This window comes from Dipodomys spectabilis, unplaced genomic scaffold, assembly GCF_019054845.1.
Source record: "Dipodomys spectabilis isolate Male_0828 unplaced genomic scaffold, ASM1905484v1 ptg000422l, whole genome shotgun sequence".
NCBI classification, from domain to species: Eukaryota; Metazoa; Chordata; class Mammalia; order Rodentia; family Heteromyidae; genus Dipodomys; species Dipodomys spectabilis.
This window is the reverse complement of record NW_024871099.1, coordinates 6,352,327-6,375,076: the sequence shown is the minus strand read 5'-3', so window position 1 is coordinate 6,375,076 and position 22,750 is coordinate 6,352,327. Positions and strand designations below refer to the sequence as shown.

Genomic DNA, 22,750 nt, shown 5'->3' with positions numbered 1-22,750 from the left:
TGTGGCTCACGTGGTAGAGTGCCAGCCTAGCAAGGGTCAAGCCCTGTGTTCTCCCACAAAAAGAGGCTCAGAGCTAAGTACTGAATGAGCCAGCGGGGGTGGGAGGTGGGGGGAGGGGGGGGAGTAGCTCACACTGGTCAAGTTAGCTCCATTCAAAGCCAGCCTGAGGAAGAAAAGTCCCCAGGAGACTCTTACCTCCCATTCAACCATGCAAAAACCGGAAGTGGCGCTCTGGCTCAAAGTGGTAGAGTGCTAGCCTTGAGCAAAAGAGCTCAGGGACAGCGCCTAGGCCCTGAGTTCAAGCCCCACGAGCAATGCCCCCCCCCAAAAAAAAATCAGAGCCAGAGAGCACAGTGAATGAAGCTCAGCTCCAGAAATATGAATGAATGCAAGAGAATGAAGCTGAGAGCCCCAAAGTGGGATCTGAAACCAGCTCTCCAGCCCCAAAGAGACGGGATAGGAGCAGCTGCCGGGTTTGCAAAGTCACAAGCAGGTCCTGCCTGACTTCCAGCCCTAGAGCAGCACCCGCCTTCTCCCCAAGGCCTCTCCCCAGGAAGGGGTGCGGGGAGCCCCTCACCAGTAGTTCACCCGGATCAGGATCCTCTTGTGCAATTGTATGTCCCTGTTGGCGGGGGCGAAGGTGTTGGTGGAGACAAAGGAGGACGACGGGGCCGGCGGGAAGAGCAGCCCGGGAACGGGGGTCTCGGGCAGCAGGGTGGACGACAGGGTGCCGACTGAGGACGAGCCCAGGGAGGGCTCCAGCTCCTTGGAGGCCGAGGGGGAAAGCGCGGGAAGCGGGCCCTGCAGGGTCCCCGCCGCCCTGGCGACCGGGGGTGGCGGCACCGGCTTCGGGCCCTCGGGGGCGTCGGGAGCCGGGGGCTCGAGGGGCTCCGGGGCGGGTCCCGAGGCGACCCCCGGGAGCCGGAGCTGGCTCGGGGAGGCTTCCGCCCCCGGGGCCGGAGGAGCTGGCGTTGGGAACTGGACGGGAGCTGGGACCTGGGCCGGGGCCGGAGTCCGGGTGGGAAATGGGGTCCAGGCCGGCGCCGGGGCCACCAGAGCTGGTGTTGGGAACTGGACCGGAGCTGAGGTCTGGGCCGCGGCCGGAGTCCGGGTGGGAAATGGGGCCCAGGCCGGCGCCGGGGCCTGGGCCGGGGTCGGAGTCCAGGCCGGGGTCTCCGGAGCAGCGTCTACCCGGTCCTTGGCGTCGAGCGAGACCGGGATCTGGGTCTGGGCCGCGGCGGGAGTCTGGACTGGAATCTGGGTCCGAACTGGAGCCGGGGTCCTGATCGGGGTCGGAACCCGGACTGGAGCCCGCGGCCTGACAGGGATCGGAGCCCGGACCGGAGCCGGGAGCCGCCCCGGGGCCGGGGGCCGGACCGGCGCCGGGGTCCGGACCGGGATCGGGGGCCGCCTCAGGGCTGGGGTCGGAGTCCAGGCGGGGGTCACTGGAACCACAGTCTGGCCCGGGAGGTCGGTTTGGCTCGGTTGGTCGGTCTCGCCCGAGATGGAAGTCTGGGCTGGAGCCGGGGTCCGGACTGGGATCGGGAGCGGGACTGGAGCCGGGGTCCTGACCGGGATCGCAGTCCGGACCAGAGTGGAGGTCCCGACCGGGGTGGAGGTTCGGATGGGAACCGAGGTCCTGACCGGGGTGGAAGGATGGGTCGGCGTCGGGGTCCGGACCAGGGTGGCAGCCCGGCCTGGGGCCGAGGGCCTGCGTGTGGTCGGGCCTGGGGTTGGCGCCTGCTGGTTCATGGCAACCCGGGGATGGAAGTCCGGCTGTCCCCAGCTTCCTGGGGCCAGAAGAGCATCTCCCGCCCCAGGGTTCTAAACGGGGGGCGACCACGGGGTGGGGGCACTGTTACACCGGGGTTCCACTTGGGCGGAGGCTCCAAGATCTGCCAGAATGGCCCCACCCACCCATCACTAAGGGACTCAGAGCCCAGGGCTCCCATTGGCTACTGTGGACATTCACGGGGTTCAGCTGGCTGTCAAGTGTGGCCCTGAAGTACACATGCGCCTCGGTTGGGTGAACTAGAAGATGAAATCTGTGATCATGTGGAAGACCTTGTCCTGGGGGGGGGGGGGGGGGGGGCGGCGTGGCGGAAGAAAGATCAGAAGGGATGGTGCTCTGTCAGCCTCAGCCTTGGAGACCAAAGGTAAGCCAGCACCAGAAACATGGGAGAAGGGGATGTTGGTTGGTTGATGGTAGTGGTTTGTTCAGTTCTGTGGGCATTTGTTGTTCTATTTTGCTTCTGGGCCCAGAGTCACAAGCGGCTTTGGTACTGAGCTTCACCTGCACTGAGAAATCTAGGCTTTTTAAGCCACGAAAATTTGTTATATGAAATGCCACCGTTTTCCAGACTTGGTGCATCAAGAGTTGGAAGCCAGGGCTGGGAATGTGACTTAATGGTAGACTGCTTGCCTAGCATGCCTGAAGCCCTGGGTTCAATTTCTCAGTACCGCAGAAGCAGAAAAGGCTAGAAATGGTGCTGTGGCTCAAGTGGTAGAGTGCTAGCCTTGAGCAAAAGAAGTTCAGAAATAGTGCCCAGGATTCAAGCCCCAGGATTGGTCAAAAAGAAAAAAGAAGAAAAAAAAAAGAAAAAGAAAAAAAAGAAAAGAAAAGAAAGAAAGAGAAAAAGCCAGGTGTCAGTGTAATCCTAGCTACTCAGCAGGCTGAGATTTGAGGATCGCAGTCAGGAAAGTATGTGAGACTTTTATCTCCAATAAACTACCAGAAAACCAGAAGTGGCACAGTGGCTCAAGTGATATCATACTAGCCTTGAGCTGAAGATCTGAGGGACAGCACTCAGGCCCAGAGTTCAAGCCCATGATTGACAAAAAAAAAAAAAAAAAAAAGTTGGAGGCCAACCTGGGACCAGTCCCAACACCAGTCCCAGCCAGCCAGTGGTGACAGCCAGCGGTGACCAAGTGTAATCTTACTGTGCGCATGCGCCTTGACTGGATTAAAAATAGAGCAGTGATCCAGATGACCCTGGGTCCTTTCCAGATTGTGGAAGGTGGGAAGACAGGCCCACTACCAAAGACTGATAGCCTAGGGTGGTGGGAGAAAAAGAGGGGTTAGAAGTCCAACACTAAATACAAAACAGCCTGTTGTATTTGATCAAAATAACAGCCTTTATAAGATGTCTCTGGAGTGATAGAGAGAAAAATAGGGTATAAATAACATATGTACAATTTCCACCCCTTCCAGGGAGCCCTCCAAAGTGTTTGGGGGAGAGACTGGGTCCCACCAAGGAACAAAAACATCCAGTTCTGTCTGCCAACGCCTATGAAGAGAGACAGATCAGGCCTGGAAATGCAAAAACAAAAGAACCATTAGGAGATGCCGTCCCTCAGTTTCCCCTCCTTGACCCAGAAGCAGCTCTTGGCTGAGGGAAGAGTCCTTGGGATGACTTCTTGAATCTCTGGATATCCCAAAAACAAGATGGCAAGGAGCCCAAATTGCAGCCAGTGCAATGCAGAACAGAATTAAAATTAGCAAGTTCTGATCGCAGAGTTTATCCTCTGAGTTTCCTATGTAAAAATCAAGGCAGGCTGAAGAAAAAGCAAGAGGCTGTCTCTGCCCAGAGACCCCAAAGTGTACAGGGTGGGGATGAGGGGCGCTGCTACCTCCCGAGCATAGACACAAGGAGCAGATATGACGTAAATCGACTGAGAGTCTCCATCTTCGGGGCGATTCCAATCTATAGACGAACTGTGGGAAGAAAGCAAGAAGATCCAGACCCTCAAGATTCTCCCCCGGCCACGGAACAGAACTCACAAGCAGGCAAGGGTAATTCTAGAAAGACCTTACCAGCAGAGGGCTAGAACTAAGGGCGTGGGCACAAATGGTAGATCAGAGATGGAAAAATAAAAATGAAAAAGCAGCCAAGCACAGGTGGCTTAGGCCTGTCATCCTAGCTACTTGGGAAGCTGAGGATCGCGGTTCGAATCCAGCCTGGGCAGACATGTCCATAAGACTATCATCAACGAACCACCAAAAGGCTGGAAGTGGAGGCGCGACTCAAGTGGTAGAGCACCAGCTTTGAGCACAAAAGCCAAATGAGAGCGCGAGGCCTTAACTTCGAGCCTCAGCACACACACACACACACACACACACACACACACACAAATCGGGTCAATGGCGTTTATAAGAGTCGGTGCACACAGCCGGTAGCAAAGAGGCACAGATGGGCGCCTCTCACCTCGGACCATCCCCGGGCCCTTCCTGCGTCCTCCGGTTGTTGAGTGCATCGGGGAGCATGTGGCCTGCCGGTTCCGGGGTACCCGCCAGCAATCGCGACCCGGCATCCCGGCCAGAACCTCGACGCCTCACTTGGACCACGAAGAGTGCGGCGCCGCCCAGGCCCGCGGCCACCAGCAGCCCTAGAGCGGGTGGCAGGAGGAAGCGTTGCGGATCCGCCCGCCGCGGGCCCGGCGGGATCGCGGGTACTGCGCCTGCGCCCTGGTCCGCGCCGTCGGGGCGCACTGGGAACTCGCAGCGTGTGCCCATGTAGCCGGGCGCGCAGGCGCAGACCAGGCCGGAGAAGTGCGCGTAGCAGCGGCCGCCGTGAGCGCAGGGGCGCGCGGCGCAGGGGTCTGCGCGCTCCCGGCAGTCGCGACCGCCGAAGCCCAGCGCGCACGAGCAGCGGCGCGCGCCGCCGCCACCCTCCACGCACGTGCCGCCGTTGGCGCAGGCGCGGCTCGCGCAGTCGGCCAGGTCGTGCTCGCAGCGCGGACCCGCGAAGCCCGCGCGGCAGCGGCAGCGCAGAGCGTGGCCCAGGTCCAAGCAGAGGCCACCTGTGGAGAAAGGGGGCGGGGAGTGTCAGAGGTAGAAGAAGCGTGAACCTTGACCTTCGCCGGTGCCTCATTCGGCTTGACTTTCCCTTAGCCCGTGCTTTTCCACCTCTTCCCTCACCTGGCTCACCTTTCCAACACCCGGATCGCATGCGCTTTCCTCCCGGAAGCCCTCCATCCCAGCCCTGGTGTATTGTTGCAGGAGCAGCCCCCTGCGCTCCTCCCTCACACCCCAAAACAATTCCCGCGCTTCCGATGGGCAGGGAATGAGCTCTTGGAGATGGCACTCAGACAGCTTGTGGTAACCCAGCATACAGGGCCCAGCGATGGCCTGAGCATCAGCGGTGTTCCTAGAACCACTTGGCCCAGTGAGCACTCCGCTTTGGAGAATTCTCTACCAGATGTACCAGCTGGGGGCGTGGTTTAGAAGAGCTAGGGCGTGGCTAGTGTGGTATGGGTGTGGCCTAGGACTGGGGCGTGGTTTAAATAGCCTGGATGTGACTTCGGATTGGGCGTGACTTGTATGTCGTGGGCGTGGCTTGCGTTGCGTGGGCGTGGCCTTGGGTTGGGGCGTGGTCTAGCTGGTAGAGTACTTGCCTACAAGGGAGAGACTCTAAATTCAATTTTCAGGACTTGAAGCGGAACGGGGAGAGGCAAGAGGCCTTCCATTTATGATCTCATTAATTTGATCTTTTATCACCTATATCAGATGATTCTCCCCTGCTCAGAAGCTTCCGGAGGCTCCATTTCACCCCCTTTCTCCCTATTGTCCTAGTGAAGGTCCCTGGCACCTGCCAGCCACCACTGACTCAAAACACACCAGACCTAAATGCCTAACCACATCTGTCCCTACACAGAATAGGGACTCCCTGTTCCATTTCCTGTTGTACCACTGTGCCTCGATTAAGGCCAGACACCCCCTAAATTCTCAGTCAATACGTAAGAGATCACTGTGTCATTCCAAAGGCCGAGGGCTGTGTCTCCAGACCCCAGGACAGAAACATCAGTGGAAAGTCAGGATTCCCATCCTGTACTGCCTAGGCCGTGCAGAGCCCCTGCACCCCTGTACCCCAGCCCTGGCTCCAGCCCGCCAACCCCTCACCATTTTGGCAGGGCTGCAGGCTGCACCGATCCACTCTCTTCTCACAGTTGGAGCCCTGGAAACCCGGTGGGCAGTGGCACACGTAGGCAGAGTCGGGGTCTGCGCCCCCGACGCACAAGCCACCGTTGAAGCAGGGCCCGTCCGCGCATGTCACCCCGCTCACCTCGCAGCGAGGCCCGTAGAAACCCCGGGGGCAGGCACATTCGAAGGAGCCTGGCGTCTCCTGGGTAGGGGCGAGATGGCTTTGAACTCGAGGCTCTTTGAAGCAAAATCCTGCCCCTTCCTCCATCTCCATTGCTTTGGACTGCTCTCAGTCCCAGCCCCAAGCCCTATGGGGGTGGGTGAGACACCCTGGACCTCTGTACATGAGACTCCACAGGGAAGCAGCTCTGGAAGACCCACCTCCCAGCCCATTCTGACCACTCCAGATTGCCCTGTCTGCTCTGCCCTCCCCCAACCCCTCCCCCCTCCCCAAATCCAACACCCCAGCCCCAGCTCTGAGCCTGCCTCCTCCATGCAGGTTTCTTGCAACCCCTCACACTTACATCCTAACCCTCCTCTGAGGTTCCACATTCAGGCTGGACACCTCCAGGAAGCCCTCTGTGATTGCTACGCTCAGACCACCTCCTAAGCTGGTGTCTCACCAAGCCTAGAGAAGGGCACCCAAGGAACTCCCACGGGGAAGTTCTGGTTAGAATGAGGTAGGAATGGGAATACTGACGCTACAACTGCCCCCATTGGCACAGGGGTTTCCATCACAGGGCCCAGGCCCAGGCCCAAGACATTCAGAGATGGCAGAAGGTGGGCCTCCGGGGCTGAGGCAGCTGCTGATGGCAACAGGGATGGTACAGAGGGGCCCAGTCCAGCCCTCCTGGCATTGGCATTCATCTGGCTGCTCACAGAAGCCGTGTTCCGGGCTGCAGCCAGCTCGACATGGCGCTGTGGAGACAAAGAGGAGAGAGATGGGGTGGGAATGCTCAAGTCTGAGCCTGGAAAGAATGAGGGGTGTCTGGGATACAGGAAGGACTCCAGGACTTCCAAGAGGGTATTGGATTCCGGTAGGCTTGGAAGAAAATCTTTTTGGTTCAAGACCAGGACTCTAATTTAGTACCTGATGCTTTTATTCATTGGCTAGTGTTCTACCAATTGAGCCATGCCTCCAACACCAGGAAAAAATCTACATTAAGAAGAAATCCAGCCGGGTGCTGGTGGCTCACGCCTGTAATCTTAGCTATTCAAGAGGCTGAGATCTGAGGGTCATGGTTCAAAGCCAGCCAGGGCAGGAAAGACTGTGAAATTCTTATCTCTAATAAACCACTAGGGGCTGGGAAGGTGACTCAGTGGTAGAGCGCTTGCCTTGCATGCATGAGGCCCTGGGTTCGATTCCTCAGCACCACATGAGCAAAAAGAAAAAAGCCGGAAGTGGCGCTGTGGCTCTAGTGGTAGAGTGCTAGCCTTGAGCTGAAGAGCTGAGGGACAGCACCCAGGCCCAGAGTTCAGGCCCCATGACCGGACCCAAAAAAAAAAAAAAAACCACTAGAAAACCAGAAGTAGTGCTGTGGCTCAAGCGGTAGAGTGCTAGCCTTGAGCAAAAGAAGCTCAGGGACAGTGCCCAGGCCCTGAGTTCAAGTCCCAGGACTGGCAGAAAGAAAGAAAGAAAGAAAAAAGAAGGAACAGGAAGGAAGGAAAAATTCCAAGACTCTTGGTGGTCTTCTGGTGTTTGGGGAAGGGTCCCAGGAACCCCAAGGTGGAGATTTTCTCCAGCTTAAAAAAAATAATCATAAGCTGAGTGCTGGTGGCTCATACCTGTCATCCTAGCTACTCAGGAGGCTGAGATCTGAGGATTTCGGTTCAAAGTCAGCCTGGACAGGAAATTCTGTAAGACCCTTATCTACAGTGAAAACCAGAAGTGGAGCTGTGAGTCAAGTGGTAGAGTGCTAGCCTTGAGCAAAGGATCTCAGAGACAGTGCCCAGGACCCAAGTTCAAGCCCTATGACTGACAAAAAATAAAGGGGCTGGGAAGGTGGCTCAGTGGTAGAGCGCTTGCCTTGCATGCCTGAGGCCCTGGGTTCGATTCCGCAGCACCACATAAGAAAAATGAAAAAAGCCGGAAGTGGCGCTATGGCTCAAGTGGTAGAGTACTAGCCTTGAGCTAAAGAGCTGAGGGACAGCTCCCAGGCCCAGAGTTCAGACCCCACGACAGGACCCAAAAATAAAATAAAATAAAATAAAGTAATGAGGTCTGGGAAGGTGGCTCAGTGGTAGAGTGCTTGCCTTGCATGCATGAGGCCCTGGGTTCAATTCCTCGGTACCACATAAGCAGAAAAAGCTGGAAGTGGCCCTGTGGCTTAAGTAGTAGAGCACTAGCCTTGAGTTGAAGAGCTGAGGGACAGCACCCAGGCCCAGAGTTCAGGCCCCACGACTGACAAAAAAAAAAAAGCAATGAAAGATGCCAGGCAGTCACTGGTGGCTCACATTTGTCATCCTAACTACTCAGGAAGCTAAAATCTGAGGATTGCAATTCAAAACTGCCCTGGGGAAGGAAAGTCTGTGAACCTCTATCTCCAGTTAACCAGCAAAAAGCCAGAGGGTGGGGCTGTGACACACAGCTCAGGGATAGTTCAAGTGTTCCCTGGGATGGGCAGAACAAAACAAAACAATGAAGGAGCCCAAGTGCTATGGCTCATGCTAGTCATCACAGCACTTGGGAGGCAGAGATTGAGAGGACTGAAGTAGGAGGTCAGCCTGGGTAAAACTTAGTGAGACCCTCATCCCAACTAACAATCCAAGCATTGGCATCTGTGAGGCCAGGTGTGCTTCAAGGGCCATAGACAGAAGAATCACAGTTTGAAGACAGCCCTGGGTGAAAATATGAGAACCAATCCAAAACAACTTTTAAAAGACAAAAGGGGTGTGGCTCAAGAGGTAGGGCGCTAGCCTTGCATTGAAGAACTGAGGGACAGCCGGGCGCTGGTGGCTCAGGCTTGTAATCCTAGCTACACAGGAGGCTGAGATCTGAGGATTGCGGTTCAAAGCCAGCCCGGGCAGGAGAGACCTTGAGACTCCTATCTCCAATAAACCACCAGGAAACCGGAAGTGGCGCTGTAGCTCAAGTGGTAGAGCGCTCGCCTTGAGCTGAAGAGCTGAGGGAGAGCACCCAGGCCCAGAGTTCAAACCCCATGACCGACAAAAAAAAAAAAAAAAGAACTGAGGGACAGCACCCAGGCCCAGAGTTCAGGCCCCACGACTGCACCCCCCCCCCAAAAAAAAAGGTAGAGTCTCTGCCTAGCAAGCATGAGGCTCTGAGTTCAAATCCCAGTGTCTGTCACAACAAAACAACAGTCCATGAGGGAGCCTAACATAGTGGTTCATGCCTATAATCCCAGAACTCAGGAAGGGAAGATGATCTCAAGACTGGGCTTTTTATGAAGATATTATCTCCAAAAATGAAGAAAAAAAAAAAGCAGTAAGAGGTAAGCACCATGATAAAAAAGCATCTGCCCTGCAAGCCTGAAGCCCTGAGTTCAAATCCTAGTGCTGTTAATTAATCAACCAATAAAAAAAAATAGAAATATTGGGGCTGGGAAGGTTGCTTAGTGGTAGAGGGCTTGCCTCACATGCATGAAGCCATGGGTTCAAATCCTCGGTACCACATACACAGAAAAAGCTGGAAGTGGTGCTGTGGCTCAAGTGGTAGAGTGCTAGCTTTGAGCAAAAGAAGCTCAGGGACAGTGCCCAGGCCCTGAGTTCAAGCCCCAGGACTGGACAAAAAGAAGAAATAAAAATAACAAAATACAAGAGTTTTATTCTGCATTCTCAAGAAGGGAAGGAGGACTGTTGCAAGAAGGGGAATTGAGAAGTTCCTCAAGGGCTTCGAATTAGAAGAACTTTGGGGTGTCGGGCTAAAGTGTGAGATGGATGGGGACCCCACAACAGGAAACAAGTGTAGACTTCCTACTTGGAACTACAAGAGCGCCAGAAGAGGAAAGAAGGGCTGGATGTCCCAAGCAGGACTGGAGAAGTCTAGGGTCCTCAGTTTCCCTGAAGGTGTTTGGTTGGATGATGGTAGGGGGTACTGAGGACCATGATTGGAGCTAGAGAAGGGGCCTAGAGCTCCCCAGTTCCCTGAAGGGGGATAACCTGGCCGCAGGAGGGGAATGGGAGAACAGGACCGATGCGAAGGCAAGAGGAATGGGGCAGCGGAAGACTCACGCGGGTCCTGGCAGTGGTCTTCGAAGGGCGCGCAGGGCCGCAGTCCCGGGCCGCACCGCGAGGGGGCGCCGCGCGAGCGGCACAGGCGCGTGCACGCGGCGCCCGCGGCCGGCGGCTCGCAGCGCGCGCGGTAGGAGAAGCGCAGCTCCCAGGCACCGGCGCGTTGCACATCGCGGGCCCACGGAGCCCCCGCAGCCAGACGCCGGCGGCCCGCCACGCGCGTCAGCAGGCTCCAGGCGGGCCCTGCGGGGACAATGCCAGGCCAGGGTTGGGGAGGGGTTCTCCTCTGATCTCAAAGGGTGAGAACCTCAGTTTACCTCCCTTAGCCAGAGACCCTGGGACCTTGCAGGTCGAGTTCCTATAGTTTCATAGGCCGTTACCATGGAAACAGGTATTCTCATGAAAAAAAAATTGTTTTTTGATCGGTCATGGGGCCTGAACTCTAGGCCTGGGCGCTGTCCCTCAGCTCTTCAGCTCAAGGCTAGCGCTCTACCACTTGAGCTACAGCACCACTTCTGGTTTTCTGGTGGTTTATTGGAGATAAGAGTCTCAGAGACTTTCCTACCGGGGCTGGCTTTGAACACTGATCCTCAGATCTCAGCCTCCTGACTAGCTAGGATTACAGGATAATGAGCCACCGGTGCCCGGATTTTTCCCCCCCAGAATCTTCCAATATTGGTGGTAAGATTTCTAACACAGGACTGACACAGTGGCTACTCAAGAGACTGATATCTGAGGATCATGGTTCAAAGCCAGCTCCAGCCAGGAAAGTCTGTGAGGACTCTTACCTCCAGTGAACCACCAAAAAGTAGAGCTGTGGTTCAAGTGGTAGAGCACCAGCCTTGAATAAAAAACTAAGGGACAGGGCTGGGAAGGTGGCTCAGTGGTAGAGCACTTGCCTTGCATGCATGAGGCCCTGGGTTCAATTCCTCAGCACCACATAAGCATAAAGAAAAAAAAGCTGGAAGTGGCGCTGTCGCTCAAGTGGTAGAGCGCTAGCCTTGAGCTGAAATGCTGCGGGAAAGCACCTAGGCCCAGAGTTCAGGCCCCACGACCGGACCCAAGAAAAAAACTAAGGGACAGTGCCCAGGCTCTGAGTTCAAGCCCCAGAAATGTCAAATGAAAAAAAATTGAGGGAGGCACCATGGCTCAAGTGGTAGAGCACTAACCTTGAGCTGAAGAGCTGAGGGACAGCTCCCAGGCCTAGAGTTCAGGCCCCACGACTGACAATAAAAAGAAGAAAGAAAGAAAGAAAGAAAGACAGAGAGAGAGAGAGAGAGAGAGAGAGAGAGAGAGAGAGAAAGAGAGAGAGAGAAAGAGAGAAAGAAAGAAAGGAAAGAAAGAAAAAAAAAGAAAGAAAGAGAGAGAAAGAAAAAAAGAGGAAAAAAATTGAGGGACTGGGAATGTGGCTTAGTGGAAGAGTGCTTGCCTAGCATGCATGAAGGCCTGGATTCATTCAATTCCTCAGTACCACATAAACAGAAAAAGCCTGAAGTGGCTCTGTGGCTGGTAGTAGAGTGCTAGCTTTGAACAAAAGAAGCTTAGGGACAGTGCCCTGAGTTCAAGCCCCAGGACTGGCACAAAAAAAAAAAAAAAAGGAGCCAGGCACTGGTGGCTCACACCTGTAATCCTAGCTACTCAGGAGGCTGAGATATGGGGATCACAGTTTGAAACAAGACAGGGCAGAAAAAGTCCCATGAGGCTCTGATCTTCAATGAATCACTCAAAAACCAGAAGTGGAACTGTAGCTTCAAAGTGGTACAGTGCTAGCCTTGAGCAAAAGAGCTCAGCACAAAGCCTGAGTTCAAGCCCCCAACTGCCCCCCTATACATACTCTCTTTTTCTCTCTCTCTCTATATATATATGCATGTATGTATATGTCTATAAAACTGCAAGAGATTCTGGGTTTCATCCCCAACCTGTACCAAGACCAGGGACTACATCCACACACACTCCAGGGCCGTGATGGTGTCGTTGGCTCCGGGGTCCAGGGAATGCCCCCCCTGCAGACAGCCTTAAGTCACTATCCTGGACCCCCAACCCCACTGGGCTTTGTGAACCCCCACCAGACACTCACCTCCAGCCTGGTCTCCCAGCTGTTCTTTCCAGGTTTCAATGATGAGGGAGAAGGTGCCCTGATTGTGTGGAGAGAGAAGGAGAAGAAAGAAGGTAAGACAGTAGTCAGGACAGGCACTGAGTGAAGGCCAGAGTACAAGCAGAGAGGTGGCCTTTTCCCGAGGATGGAACAAGCAAGGGACAATATCAAAGGGACTGGATCAGGAAGGGCAGGTCTGCCTTGGCTTACTTTTCTTTTCCTTGCTTTAGTGGTTTTTATTTGTTTTGTTCTTCTTTTCCCTCTTTCTTCAGTACTGGGATTTTAACCCAGGGCATGCTGCGTGGCACTGTATCACATGCCTCCAGTCCTTTGTGGGTTTTTTGGTCAGTCGTTGGGCTTGAACTGTGGGCCTAGGCCCTGTTCTTGAGTCTTTAGCTCAAGGTGAGTGCTCTACCATTTGAGCCACAGCACCACTTCCGGTTTTTCTGGTAGTTAATTGAAGATGTGTCTCACAGACTTTCCTGCCCAGGCTGGCTTTAAACTGTGATCCTCAGATCTCAGTCTCCTGAGTAGCTAGGATTACAGGCATGAGCCACTGGCGCCCAGCTTGTGTTTTATTTCTTTATTTGCAGATGGGGGGGGGGTCCGGTTGTGGGGCCTGAATGCTGTCCCTCAGCTCTCCGCTCTTCCACTTGAGCCACAGCGCCACTTCCGGCTTTTTTCTGCTTATGTGGTACTGAGGAATTGAACCCAGGGCCTCATGCACACAAGGCAAGCGCTCTACCACTGAGCCACCTTCCCAGCCCTTGCAGATAGTGTTTTGTGCTATAGCCTGGCCAGGCCTGAGTGATCCTCCTACTTTCTCCTCTAAAGTGGATGGGACTACAGGTGTGTGTGCATCACTACAGCTAGCTGTCTCTGGCTTTCTTTGTGATATGTACTTCATTCCAGGTCCCTTCCTCTCACCGCCCCTCACCATGAGATACAAGAACAGTTCCACTTTACCACTGAGAAAATGAAGACTGGAAAGGGTGGAAGTTATTCAAAGGACAAGAGCACAAGAGGGGATATCAAAGGAGGAGAGGTAGAGTTCAAATCCTGATCTGTTCATGTTTGTACTTTAGGCTGGTGGAGGAGGAAGCCAAGCTAGGGACCTGCCTCCAGGGGCTGGGACATCACTCTGGGACTGGGTCTTGGAGACTGCAGTGGTTAAGCTCCCGCCTAGCAAACAGGAGACCCTGGAAAGGAAGGAAGGAAGGAAGGAAAGAGGAGAGGAGAGAAGAAAGAAGGAAAAGAAAGGAAGGAAAGAAGAGAGAGGGGAAGAAAGGAAAGAAGGAAAGAAAGAAAGAAAAGAGAAAGAAGAAAGGAAGAAAAAAGAAAGGAAGGAAGCAAGAAAGGAAGGATGGAAGGAGGAAAGAAGAAAGAGAAAAGAAAAAAAGAAAAAGAAATGAGTTTTTGGAAGAATTAACTTGAGGATGGAAAAGAGGAGAGATCAGGGATCTCTGAACGACTATCCAATTTTCACTCATCTTCCAGGAACCAAAGGCAGGCTTGTGTGTATTTAGGGTTTCCAGAAAAAGAAGAATGGACTCTAGATACTTGGGGTCCCCGTGATCCCCAAAGAAGTTATGGACAGAATATTATGGGTTCCATTAGGTAGGGTCTAGGAATTCGTCTCCCACGGGGCCCGGTTAGGTTTTGGAAGCTGGGGAGGACAGGAAGGAATCGGGGTGGGGGAGGGACAGGACAGGAGTGTCCAGGGTCAGGCTCACCGGCCAGGCGCCCCGGAAGGGCACCCGCAGGACCCCGTCGGGCAGCGGCAGATGGGCCGCGGGCGCTCCGGGTTGCTCCGGGGAGCCGGGGCCGCGCGCGCTGAGCGCCGCGCCCAGGGCGCACGGGGCCTCGGCGGCGGCGTCCTCCAACACCCCCGGCTTCACACACACCCTGAAGAAGAGGCGGCAGGGACCAAGGGCGCTGCAGGGGTTCTGCGGGACCCCTGGACCTGGCCCGGGTCCGAAAAAGTGAATCTGCAGCTCGAAGACACCAGCCGGCTGTGCCTGGGAGAGAGGGATACGGGGTGAGGGGACCCGGGGCAACCGGGCGGCTGCTGGCCTCGCCACCCCTCCCCAAGACCTCCAGACCCCAGACCCCCCTCCCCCAGATGTCCATCCCTCCCCATTCCGTCTCCAGCCCGGCTCTGACCTGGGGTAGGCAAAAGAGCGCCGGGATCACCAACTGGGACAGGAGCGCAGACAACCACCAGGGAACCATGGCCTTTGGGGGTTGGGGGGGGGTTCCCTCGGAAATCGCAGCATCTGCCTTGGGAGCTTTATATCAGAGGGGCCGGCCACGCCCCTCCAGGCTCCAGGGGACCAAAGGGAGGGAGGGAGGGGAGGAGGGAGGGAAACAGGGAGGGAGGGAGGGGGGCGGCAGGGACTTTGCCAGCGCAACTTGGAGAAGATTCTGCCTGTGCCGGCGTGAGCGGACCCCCGCCTGTGGGTGCACGTGGGGCCGGGACGGGGGCGAGGGTGGGAGAAGGCAGTGTGTGCATGTGTGTGGCTTTTGCACGTGGTTAGAAGATGCCGCGCGCGCGCCCGTGCGCGCGCCCGGGCCGGGAGCGCGCGCTGCGCAGAGCGGGGCGTGGGGCGGTGGGCCACTTTCTGGGTTGTCCGTGACACGGCGTGTGCACGCTCTGTTGAGATCCCGGACCCCTCCCTCCACCCCGTGCACCATCCCAGGAACCTGTGACTTGGTATTCTTTGCTTGGTGTCCGTGTTTCCCCGCCCGCCCCGGCCCCCCCCCCCCCCCCCCCCCGTGGGCTGCCTGCGGGTCCAGTACCGAACTACCGAGGAATGGGATTGCGTACCGGCTGGGAAGGGGTTTGGGGACTGAGATCAGGAGGTCCGAGGGTGAATTCGATGAAGATCTGGGGCTCTTTGTGGTCCCTGGGTGACCCCCACCCCCACCCCCAGACGCCGGGGTGCCGAGGCCCGGGCAGGATCGGGGTCCCAGCTGTATGTAAATGGCGCCATCTGTGCCGCTGCCGCGCCCCGCCCCCTGGGCCGCAGCTGGGGCGGCCGTTTGGCCTCAGGAAGGTGTGAGGAGCAAATGTGCAGGAAGCTCCCGCAGCCACCGCCTCCCCGCCCCCCACCAATGGGGGAACTCCCCCCACCCCTCACGAAACCCCTTTAGTGTATCAGGACCACTGGGCAAATAAAGCCGGCTAGGAGCAGATGTTCCAAGCTCTGCCGAATGGGTCTGTGCCAGGGAAAAGCGCCCGGAAGGAAACGTTTCAGTGCTTAGATCTGGTTAAGTTTAGGGGGCTGGTGGCATTTGTATGCGCTTGTGTCTTGTGGGCACAGTAATTGTTTAAATAGGAGAAAGCCAGTCTAGAATTTTCTCTTAATCTTGAGGATATTGGAGTGTGTGAGGACACTGTGTGTGGAAATGCCCAGACTCTTCCACATTCATTTCTTAGTCCCTCTTCCACACCTGCGGAACTGTGGCTGAAGTGGTAGAGTGCCAGCCTTGAGCAAAAAGCCAAGGAATGGCACCCAGGCCCTGAGATCAAGCCCCAGTGCCAGCACAGACACACCCAGACCCAGACCCAGACCCATACAGACACAAACTAAGGGGAAAAAAATCCAGAATTCCAGTTTCTAGTTGGGTGCAGTGATGCACTTTTGTAGTCCAGGATATTTAGAAGGCTGGGGCAGGATTTCTGGACAACACAGAGAGATCAGATTTCCAGAAGAAGAAAAAATATAGCTGGAGCTCCCAGGAGCCCTGAGTGCAGGCATCATTTTATTTCCAGGGCAACTACCCATCTTACAGCCTGGTCCTCAGCTGTTCACGTACAAGGAAGCCCCAGCCAGAGAGGGGCACACACTTCTTGCGAATCACACAGCCATCAGGGAAGATACAGCTGAGCAGAGGCCCAGATTGCCAGATTCAAAACCAGCCCTGCTCCACCAAATTCTGTGCCTTCCAGATGTTGACCCGGCCGGCGCCCCATCTGGACACTCTGTGGACACAGGGGTGTGGCATCTGGGATGCACTTTATTGTACATGTGGCTGATCTGGGCGCACTGATGCCTGGGGACCAGGCTGTGAGTCTGAGGAGGCCCAAGGATCAGGGCTGCTTGGAGCGAGGCCACAAGCGGCTGGTTAGAGAGCCGAAGAAGAGGTTCTGTTTGGTGGACTTAGAGAGCTCGGCCAGGCGCTGCTGTTCCTCCTGGGGTTGGGGAAAAAGAGGAGGGTCAGCCCCAGGGTAGGGGCTGGGGGCAGCCTTCTTTGTACTTTTCCTTCTCCTCAAACAAGGCAGCAGCCTTGTACAGAAGGCCCCAGACCTCACAACTTCAATCTGGTCGTCAGCAAGAGCTAGCTCATTTGGGCGCTGGTGGCTCACACCTGTCATCCTAGCTACTCAGAGGCTGAGATCTGAGGATCCCAGTTCAAAGCCAGCCTGAGCAGGAAAGTGTGTGAGATTCTTATCTCCAGTGAACCACCAGAAAACTGGAAGTCGAGTGGTGGTTCAAAGTGGTAGAATGCTAGCTTTGAGTTAAAGTGCTCAGGGACAGCTCCCAGGCCCCGAGTTCAAGCCCCACAACTGACAAAAAAATAAATAAAGCTAGCTCAGAGTCCCAGGAGCCTGGGCTCAGGTGTTGGGGGGGGGGGGGGGGGGGGATGAGGGTGAGGATGAGAGGGGAGGAAATTAACCAGACTCAAATTGCAGAGTTTCAGTAGCTTTTCAGGCCTACACTTTTTTGGTCAGTCTTGGGGCTTGAACTCTGGGCCTGGGCAATGACCCTCAGCCCTTCAGCTCAAGGCTAGCACTTTACCACTTAAGCCACAGCGCCACTCCACTTATTGGAGATAAGAGTCTCCCGGACTTTTGTGCCTGGGCTGGCTTTGAATCTAGATCTTCAGATCTGAGCCTCCTGAGTAGCTAGGATTACAGGCGTGATCCACTGGTGCCCACCTGATTCCTGCTCTTGTTGGGAGCTACAGAACATACTACCCCCAGGTACTGATTGGGGGCCCCAGAAGAGGATCCACTCAGGGCCTCGCACACAGCTGCTGCTGGCCCCAGGGCTGACCTGCTCAAGGCGGCTCTGCCGCTGCTTGAAGGCCTCCAGCGGGTCGTCCTCCAGGGCGTAGTGCTCCAGCACGGTCCGCACATCCTCCACTTGGTTCAGGGCAATTGCTGCGGGTGTAATGGGATGGTGAGCTGGGCCCAAGGCCCAGGGCGACAGGCTACAGGCCAAGGTCTGCCCTTTCCTGGGTGCTTCTCAATGCTTGAAAGTCCCCACTCCCCAATAGTTCCAGGGTAGCTCCTAAACACTTCAGAGGAGTGCCCAGACATTCCAGATAAGCCCTGGAAGATTCCAGAAGACTCATGGACTTCCTCTCCACAGGAAGGAGGGCTGCTGTCCCGAGGGCCTGGGGGCTCGGGAGAGGCGAGAGGCCGGGGTGAGCCTTACTCTTGAGGAAGGCTGACAGGTCCAACAAGACCCGGTCGTCCGAGTTGCCGTCCCAGGGCCGCAGGGCAACGCCGTTGTAGGGCTGGAGTCGGAAGGCCTCCTTCTTGCAGTCCACCACCACCACACGGGCTGGGTCCCGATTCAGACAGGAAATGTCCTGCATATGGGGGACAAATCAGGTCTCTGTCTGTGCCGGAACACACAGAGGCAGACAGACAGACAGACAGGCAGTACCATGCCCACTGGTCACTATGGTGGGTTCTCTGTAAGCTTGGCACGAGTGACCACTGCCATTCCCCTGATGGCTGGTCACACAGATGCCTAAAGCTGGGGCCCTCACAGGGGGAACCCCTAGCTTCTCCAGGAACAGTGTGACTATTGTCAGGTTCAACCTGCACTCCAAGTGACTAAAATCTCTTACTTTGAGATCCACAGCAACATGCGAGAGCGACCCAATGAGACACAAGGGCCTTAGGGAAGGGCAGGTCCTGCTGAGCCCTCAACAATGCAGACCCCAGACCCAACAAGACACAGACTGCCCCCCCCCAACCCCTGCACACCAAGAAAGTCGGGGCCAGGCTTGGGCAGGCCAAGCCCTGACACAGACCTTCACCCAGCCGTCTTTCCTAAGGAGCCCCCATTTCTCCCTATGTCCCTAGATTCTGGAGAAGACAGGTGAAGGCCCCATGGTCCCCACAAATCCATCCTGCACAGCACCTTGACATGGTGTCCATCCATGTATCTTGTGGCATCTCGGAAGAGGCGGTAGGAGATGAAGCCGTGGGGATCCACGCTATCAATGAGTGGGAAGGCCGTCTGGGGGGACAGGGAGGGACAGGCTACACCCCAGCCCTTGGATCTCACCCACTCCTTCCACACTGACAGAGCCTCCTGCACCCCAAACCTTACCATGCCAGTCTCGGACGTGAAGATGACAATCTCATAGAGTGGGGCGAGCTGCTGGAACAGGGTCTCAATGCCGGGGCGCTTCTTAAACCTCCAGCCAGTGGCTAGCTGTGGACACAGGAAGACAGTGAGACACACTGGCAGGAGGCCCCCAAGATGCTTATCACCCAGCCCGAGGGCGCCCAGAACCAGGTGTCTCTGCTCTAGGGGGCCCAGGAGCACACAGGCTGTGCCTGAGGGCCTGGAACAAGAGTGGGCAATGATGAGCCGACTCTGTGCCCAATACACCCCACAACCACCCTACAGAGTGGGTGCTGAGGGGACCCAGCAGCCACGCCCTGAGCAACCTGCTGCCCTTTCCCCAACCCCCATCCCCAGCTCCCCTGCTAGGACACACCGACCACTCGGGGTGTAAGAGGACTCCCGTGAGCTCCAGGACGAGTGTGTAGGGTGGTTGGTAGTACGGCTCTCGCAGAGGGTCTGGGAGAAGGCAGGGGCTGGTGGGTTCAATGATCATCTGTAGGATAGGACAGGGCAGGGCAGGGTGCTCAGATGAGAGATACTGGTACTGAGGTGGGGGGGCGCGGTGAGGAGGGCGCTGGCCCAGGCCCCAGCTTACCTGTCTATAATCTTTAAAGTATTTGTACGTCCTCCGCAACTGCTGTACCAGAATGGGATCTAGAAGGACACCAGGCAGAGAGAGAGACAGACAAGGGTTTGACGAGCCACAGACACAAAATGAGTCTGTGCACACGCCATGCTCCAACCAGCCCATTTCTATGTCCAAAAGCAGAGGCAATGAGTAACACCAGGTAGAAGCAAAAGTCCTTATTTGCCTGCTCACTTTTAGCCTGAACACTCATACCCACACCCCATGCCAGGTAAAACATTGAAAGTTGCTGGGCACTGGTGGCTCATGCCTGTCATTGTAACTACTCAAGAGACTGAGATCTGAGGATCACAGTTCAAAGCCAGCATGGGCAGGAAAGTCCATGAGATTCTTATTTCCAATTTACCAATTAATCACCAAGAAGGCAGAAGTGGAGCTGAGGCTCAAATTGATAGAGCGCTAGCCTTCAGCACAAGAGCTCAGGGACAGTGCCCAGGCCCTGAGTTGAAGCCCCATGATAAGGAAAAAAAAAAAAAGAAAGAAAAGAAAAAGGAAAATTACAATACTGTAACCTGTGAAATTAATAAACATATACCCTTAAGCATGCCCAACTTAAATCAAGTGCAAATCAATTCTTTAAGCCATTCTGAGGGCACATCTGTGCAGTTCAAAGGGCATCTTACCCACCTGCCAGTGGAAAACAATTAGCGTATTAACACGCCTGCCTGCCAAGTTCCCCAGCATAAGCAGGTGGTTTCCTGGACCCTCCAATTTCACTCTCCCCCAGGGAAGGGTCAGCTGGGACACAATTGGCAACTACTCTCAACTATGCAATGTGTCAGAAGCTCCCCACCAAATGCTGGCTACCCCAGAGGGAAAGGGAGGAAGGGAGCATTGTTCTGGAAATTAGCGGGATTTGGGGGGAAGGGAGAGGGGGAAAAAAGCCTGTCATAAGGGGGTGATGGTGGTGGTTAAGGGCTGTGGACACTGAGATCTAAGGCACAAGGAGCCATGTGACTGGGGCCAGGCTCCTGGCCCTCCCACCAGCACCCCCCTCCCCCATCGGTCCCTGACCATCTGCTCTGGGGCTGAGGGGCCAGGGAGAGGGGCTGAGGCTTTGTAATGCCTCTCCCCCAAGCCATCCAGCTGCTGGCTATGGAAGCAAGAAGAAGTGGGGGCACCAGATGGGAAGGGTAAGGTCCCTGCAAAAGGCAGAGTTGAGAGGCAAGGGAGACGCCCAAAATCTGGGTTTGTTGTACTCACCATTGTCAAACTCATCAGGTATCTGGGAGGCAGAAAGAAAAATGAGAGGTTTGGGAAGGCAGAGGCAGGACCCTATGGTACCCACAAAAGGATCTCCAGGCTCCTGAGAGGAGCTGACAGAGGTCCTAGGAGGGAGGGAGAGGCTCACTGCAGAAAAGAGCCTGGACAGATGGAAGGCCACCACCCGGACACCCACAGGACAGACTCCCAATAAGGCCTCGAGGGTCTCTTTGCTCTCACCTTGGCACCGGTTTCATCCACAGGATTGTTTCCTGCAAGGAAGGAAAACACGTGTGTTGGGTCTTGAAAGCAGAAGAGGACTGCTGGGTCTGAAGGAAGTGAACTAGAGTCACAGCCTCCTGAAGGAGGATCGGATCTGGAAGCAATGGAGCTAAGGCTAGGTCTGTCAGGGATGAGAGGAGGGTTAGACATTTGGATGCTGAGGGAAGATGGAGCTTAGGAGACTGGGCCAGACCTATCCTTTCCCATTTTCCCTTCTTTCCACTGGCTCTTTGTAACCTGGTACAAGAACCTTAAGCAGGAGGCTTCTTAAGTTTCCAAGTAGGTGTCTGGTTGATGAGCTCTTCTGAGGGAGGGGCCTAGGGAAGAAGATAAAAAAGGGGCAGGTGGGGGAGGGCAGGGTTAAGTCCCTCACCGAAAATATAGACGACACAGACGGTTCCACCAGCCCCAAGTAAACCAGCAAGCCAGAGTGCAACTTTTTTGGCATAGCTAGGACCTTCTGAGCCTTGCTGCTGCTGCTGCTGTGGCCCCTGAGTCTTGGTGCCCCCTCGGCCGCCGATCTCTGCAACCTGAGGTGGAGACAGGGAAGTCAGCCAAGAGAGGAGAGAAAAAGGTCAGAATATTCTGACCTCTACTCTAGTTCAAGTAGAATTAAGATCGTGAGTCAGAAACCAAGACACACCACAGAGTCCCTGAGTGCTGTGTTCATGGACGGACAGCTGAAAGGATGATCCTCTCAGAAGGTTAAAACTAAAGGAGTGGTAGCGAAGACGTGGCTAAGTTGGTAGAGTGTTAGCTAATGAACAAAAGCCGCCACAGGTACTGAGTTTCAGTCTCGGAGGGAAGGGGAGGAGGGGCGGGGGAAAGAAAAGAAACTAAAGGAGGATTGGACTCTGGTGGCTCACAGGCCTGTAATTCTAGTACTCAGGAGGCTGAAATCTGAGGATCATGGATCAAAGCCAGCCTAGGCACAAAAGTCTGTAAATTTCTTATCTTCAATTAACCACCAAAAAAAAAAAAACAAACAAAACCAGAAGTGGAGATGTGGCTCAAGCAGTACAGTGCCAACCTTGAAGGAAAAAGCTAAGGGACAAGGGCCCAGGCCCCGAGTTCAAACCCCAGGACTGGCAATCAATCAATCAAAAAGGAGGAGCAGATGAAAGGCTGGTCCTCTCAGAGGGTCAAAACTAAAAACTGTCCAGCCTGGGGACCACAGGGGCTCCGGCGCTGACAGGCTCGATGATCTGGGATCCGGGAGGAAACAGGACGTGGAGGGTTTGGATGCAGGAAGGTTGAGTAGGGGTGCCAGTCCTCAGGATGCCTGAACCCGGGGATCAGAGGACACACGGGACAGGACGAGGGCGCCGACATCCGGACCCCCGGGAGGCCCCGGGGTACGGAGGGGAAGGGCGAGGAGGGCGAGGACGGGTCGGGCGCTCGGGGCACGGAAGTGATGGCCTCGAGGCAGCCAATCGAAGCCCGGACAGCGGACTGGCCCACCACTACACGAGGGAAGGAGGCCTGGAGCTCTGGCGGGGACCCCAACGTCCCGGGGCCCCCCATTCCCCGGTTCCCACGGGGGTCACGGGAACAGGAAATCGGCGGCCTCCCGTGGGGCCCACGTGGGTGGAAGGTGGGACCCAGAGGATGCACGGGCGCCGCCCGGACCCAGGCCGGGGTGGGACGGACGAGCACCCCGAAAGCGCGGGCGGCATTCCATTCAGCGTCCCGACGTGCGGCGTCCCGCAGCCTCCAGGCGGCGGCCCCTCGTCTGAAGCCTCCGAGGGGCCCCGTTCCCGGGGAGCCCCACCTCCGCCTCCGCTCACCTGCTCCGGGGCCCGGGGGGGCGGCGGCGCCAGCCTCGCGCACAGACCCCGCGCGCCGAGCCGGACTCCGCTCCGCAGGCGCGAGAACAGCGCTGCCGAGGCCGCCATCTTGCGCTGACGCAACGCGGCCACGCCCACTTCCCCCCTATACCCGCCCCACGCCCGGCCCGCGACCAATACGAACGCTAAAAGGGAACTGTTGGACGGAAGCCGGAGAGGTACAAAAATCTTTGGCCCGTCGTTCTAGGCGTG

The 22,750-nt window shown here is 56.0% G+C and overlaps 2 protein-coding genes across 3 annotated transcripts; both read right to left on the bottom strand.

The window, feature by feature from the left end:
* Nucleotides 1-1,748: 1,748 nt before the first annotated feature.
* On the bottom strand, nt 1,749-14,438 carry Dll3 (delta like canonical Notch ligand 3). The gene is made up of 9 exons (XM_042667783.1): nt 14,370-14,438; nt 13,940-14,224; nt 12,189-12,246; nt 10,112-10,354; nt 6,621-6,838; nt 5,900-6,122; nt 4,206-4,800; nt 3,593-3,715; nt 1,749-1,824 (listed from the first exon to the last, which is right to left on the bottom strand). The coding sequence occupies exons 1-9, from the start codon at nt 14,436-14,438 to the stop codon at nt 1,749-1,751; spliced, it is 1,890 nt and encodes a 629-aa protein (XP_042523717.1).
* A 1,504-nt stretch (nt 14,439-15,942) lies between these two features.
* On the bottom strand, nt 15,943-22,627 carry Timm50 (translocase of inner mitochondrial membrane 50). Of its 2 annotated transcripts, none has more exons than XM_042668184.1 (11): nt 22,498-22,627; nt 21,085-21,252; nt 20,670-20,701; nt 20,430-20,451; nt 19,176-19,234; nt 18,954-19,073; nt 18,560-18,664; nt 18,368-18,466; nt 17,651-17,807; nt 17,267-17,373; nt 15,943-16,401 (listed from the first exon to the last, which is right to left on the bottom strand). In XM_042668184.1, exons 1-11 carry the CDS (start codon nt 22,604-22,606, stop codon nt 16,300-16,302), a joined length of 1,080 nt encoding a protein of 359 aa, XP_042524118.1. In that variant the 5' UTR covers nt 22,607-22,627; the 3' UTR covers nt 15,943-16,299. The 2 variants fall into 2 exon arrangements, with proteins under 2 accessions (XP_042524118.1, XP_042524119.1); XM_042668185.1 differs by having other exon boundaries at nt 21,085-21,241; nt 22,499-22,627.
* Nucleotides 22,628-22,750: the final 123 nt, after the last annotated feature.

What these genes read in the sequence shown, in the direction of transcription:
- Dll3 (XM_042667783.1), bottom strand. Translation starts at nt 14,438, where the DNA reads ATGGTTCCCTGGTGGTTGTCTGCGCTCCTGTCCCAGTTGGTGATCCCG. An exon ending in AGACCACTGCCAGGACCCGC is followed by an intron (nt 6,839 to 10,111) that starts GTGAGTCTTCCG and finishes TTGTCTCCACAG; the next exon opens with CGCCATGTCGAGCTGGCTGC. An exon ending in CCAATGGGGGCAGTTGTAGC is followed by an intron (nt 6,123 to 6,620) that starts GTCAGTATTCCC and finishes GCCCCTACCCAG; the next exon opens with GAGACGCCAGGCTCCTTCGA.
- Timm50 (XM_042668184.1), bottom strand. Translation starts at nt 22,606, where the DNA reads ATGGCGGCCTCGGCAGCGCTGTTCTCGCGCCTGCGGAGCGGAGTCCGG. An exon ending in CTGTGTCGTCTATATTTTCG is followed by an intron (nt 20,702 to 21,084) that starts GTGAGGGACTTA and finishes CCTTCCTTGCAG; the next exon opens with GAAACAATCCTGTGGATGAA. An exon ending in CCTGTCAGCCTTCCTCAAGA is followed by an intron (nt 17,374 to 17,650) that starts GTAAGGCTCACC and finishes TTACACCCGCAG; the next exon opens with CAATTGCCCTGAACCAAGTG.